General features: G+C 29.1%; 1 protein-coding gene across 1 annotated transcript in view; it reads right to left on the bottom strand.

Moving 5' to 3' along the window:
* The window catches only part of LOC108752303 (atrial natriuretic peptide receptor 1-like), a 112,265-nt gene that overhangs the window by 108,648 nt on the left and 691 nt on the right, over window positions 1-2,926 (bottom strand). The window contains exons 2-4 of the mRNA XM_018493043.1: window positions 2,679-2,849; window positions 2,058-2,232; window positions 1,568-1,776 (exon numbers count right to left, since the gene is read on the bottom strand). Coding sequence (XP_018348545.1) covers window positions 1,568-1,776; window positions 2,058-2,232; window positions 2,679-2,849 — 555 coding nt within the window. The remainder of the gene's footprint in view (window positions 1-1,567; window positions 1,777-2,057; window positions 2,233-2,678; window positions 2,850-2,926) is intronic.

The following is a 2,926-nucleotide window of genomic DNA, read 5'->3' as shown; positions in this document are numbered from 1 at the left end:
ATATATATATTTAGAAAGTCTTGGTTACAAACAATTTTTTCTATTGTCAATATAAAATTCTGATAAGATTCACATATATCTATTAATTTCAGATATATCTAATCAAAGTACGTTTGAAGTAAATTGAGCTTTAGTTATTGATTTTTTACTTATTGAATGATATCTGTATATTAAAATTTATACGATTGCAACTATACTTTTTTGAAAAGAATCAAATATTCTTATTACAATTTGTCATTTTAAGACAACGACGGTTATATTTAAATACTTGTTTACAGCATTGGAGTTGCCTATATCTTGATCATTTAAAGCAAAGGTATGTGATAAATATGGATAATCAATTCAGATTAAAAAAAAATTAATCATCGAAACGATGATTGACATCTGAATGAGATGATATTTATATGAGGAAAAATAATATGATAGAATAAATAAAACATATATAATTATATCATTGAATGAATATACACTATTCAACAAAATTAAAAGATTACCTGTTTTACTCTACAAAAATAAGTAAATTTCAAAATAGAATAACTTCGTTAAAAATTGTTGTATTGAGATAAAGATTACGCGTTTCGCGAGTTTTCTTCGTGTTCAAATCCATTCTTGGAATGCCAGCGTTTCGAGAACATTACAGTCCACTACTAGTGGAAACACTAGCATTCCAAGAATGGATCTGGATACGGAGAAAACCGCGAAACGTATAATCTTTATATAGAAAGCATCCGTGGAAGCCTCAAGAATATCATTGTATCGAAATGTTTAAAAATGCACTTTATAGCTTGAAATCTTTACTTTTCAGATCGGTACTTCAAAAATCGGTCTTACTGATATTTTGTTTTGTTCGAAGTTACACAAATACATAAATGAAGACGCATCATATCTCAAAATTTTTTACGAAATTTGCGAAGTTCTGCGAGGCAAATTAAAAACTGTACACAAATGCGGTTTACATTATTCAAAAGAGTGAATCTTTACCTTTAATTTGCTTTTGTATGAAGTTTTGTATGATTTTTTTCTTTGAGTTATTCAATGTTGAAGTAAAAATCCTTTTTACAGTATATATATATATATATATATATCGATAATTAACCTTTTCGATTTTTATATATATTAATATAATTAATTTTTAATATCTTAACAATGTTATTTCTCGAAAAGTTTTACACTTTTTTATAATCATTTCTCTTTGTAAATGCTATTAATAATAAATCCACCTATTAATATTTAACGTATGACGTCAAATGTAGAAGCAATTTTTTTACTTTTTACTTCTACGTGATCAGTGCTCATAAAATTTAATTTAACTTTTTATTTGCGACTGTTTTATACGCTTTCTTTGCTTACTGTATTAGATGGGATTTTATATGGAATTTATTTTCCATTATGCATCTTAAAGTATTTGTGAAGCAGATATATAACTTAATTGAATAAATCTGGAATTTATTTTGAATTTAATTCGACGTCTTAACATAAATTATCTTTCTGATATAAAAAATTGTCCTTCAAAGGACAAGATTTTTTTACATAAATATCATATTAATTAATTTTAAATGTCACTCACCGCCGTAAGAATGGCTAACGTGATCTTTCAAGGCCTCTGGATAATCACTGGGGGTTGTAGCTTCGACATCAAAAGTGCCATAAGTAATATTATGCTCTTTCTTGATGAATTCAACCATTGACTTCATCATAAGCTGACACGTATGTCTACCAGCGACTTGATTTTGCCCATTCGTTGCATAAATAAGATGTACTTTATGCCACTCGTAGCTAATTCATAGAAAAGAAAGGTAAGAGAAAATTTCACATTACTTCATCATATTCTTTAGTTTTTTATTTGCGTTTTATCAAATATTTATCATATAATTATCAACAAACTCTCATGAATTAAGAGAGAGACAGAGAGAGAGAGAGAGAGAGAGAGAGAGAGAGAGAGAGAGAGAGAGAGAGAGAAAGAGAGAGAGAGACAGAGAGAGAAACACGCAAAGATTAAATTTTTATTATATCGATTTAATCAATAAATTGTTATATAAACTTTGAGCTGTACGTACTGTTCCATTATGGCCACAAAAAATTTAGCGATATCCCTGAAAGCCAAACTTCCGATTCTTGTGGTCATAAAATATTCATCTTTACAGTCGACTTTTTTTTCCGTAAAGTCAAAAGTAAAGCCTCCTGTAGTGATCAATGGTGCTCCAAGAAATTTCACCACTCTACCGACAACCGCTGAAAGAAAACTCTTAACTCTAATATCATATTGAAATAGCATATAATATAAAAGACTAACTTAAAGGAAATATATCCATATATTTATATTTTAAAGATAAAAAAGAAATAATAAAGAGAGAATACATAACATAAAACATAAAAATGATAATTTGTTTCAATTTTCCTACATTTTTCTTTTCGCTCTTGTAATGCATGCGATTGCAATTATAAATCATTTTGAAATGTACATCTTTATGCAAAAGATTATGGAAATTTTAATATATAACATATTAGAATAAATCTTATGTAATGGAACAGTTTTCTCAGTTTAACGGATGTAATTTATACGTAGATTAAAATATGAGCGACATCAAGATGGGTTTTAGAATCATTTTCAGATTGTAGCAATTATAATTTTAAAGAAGATACAGTAAAATTAAAAAAAAAGAGGATTTAAGACGTACCGACGCAGTAATCGCATGCTGGCCCGAGAAACAAGTGCACACAACGCGAGTAGCTGTCGATCGCGCCGATTTGCGCGTACATTGCGTCGCAATGATCGTCTTGCGGCAAGAATTTCAGATCAAGCCAGTGCGGTAGCAGATTTCGCGATCTCGCTTCGTACACTGCTAAATCTGCAAAAGAAAAAATTAATATGCTCTGTTCAGGTTTACACAAGCTGAACTTTCGGAATAACTTTCGGAAAACTGAA

Source organism: Trachymyrmex septentrionalis, unplaced genomic scaffold, assembly GCF_001594115.1.
Source record: "Trachymyrmex septentrionalis isolate Tsep2-gDNA-1 unplaced genomic scaffold, Tsep1.0 scaffold6, whole genome shotgun sequence".
NCBI classification, from domain to species: Eukaryota; Metazoa; Arthropoda; class Insecta; order Hymenoptera; family Formicidae; genus Trachymyrmex; species Trachymyrmex septentrionalis.
The sequence above is the reverse complement of the archived record's forward strand: the minus strand, read 5'-3'. Positions and strand labels throughout refer to the sequence as shown.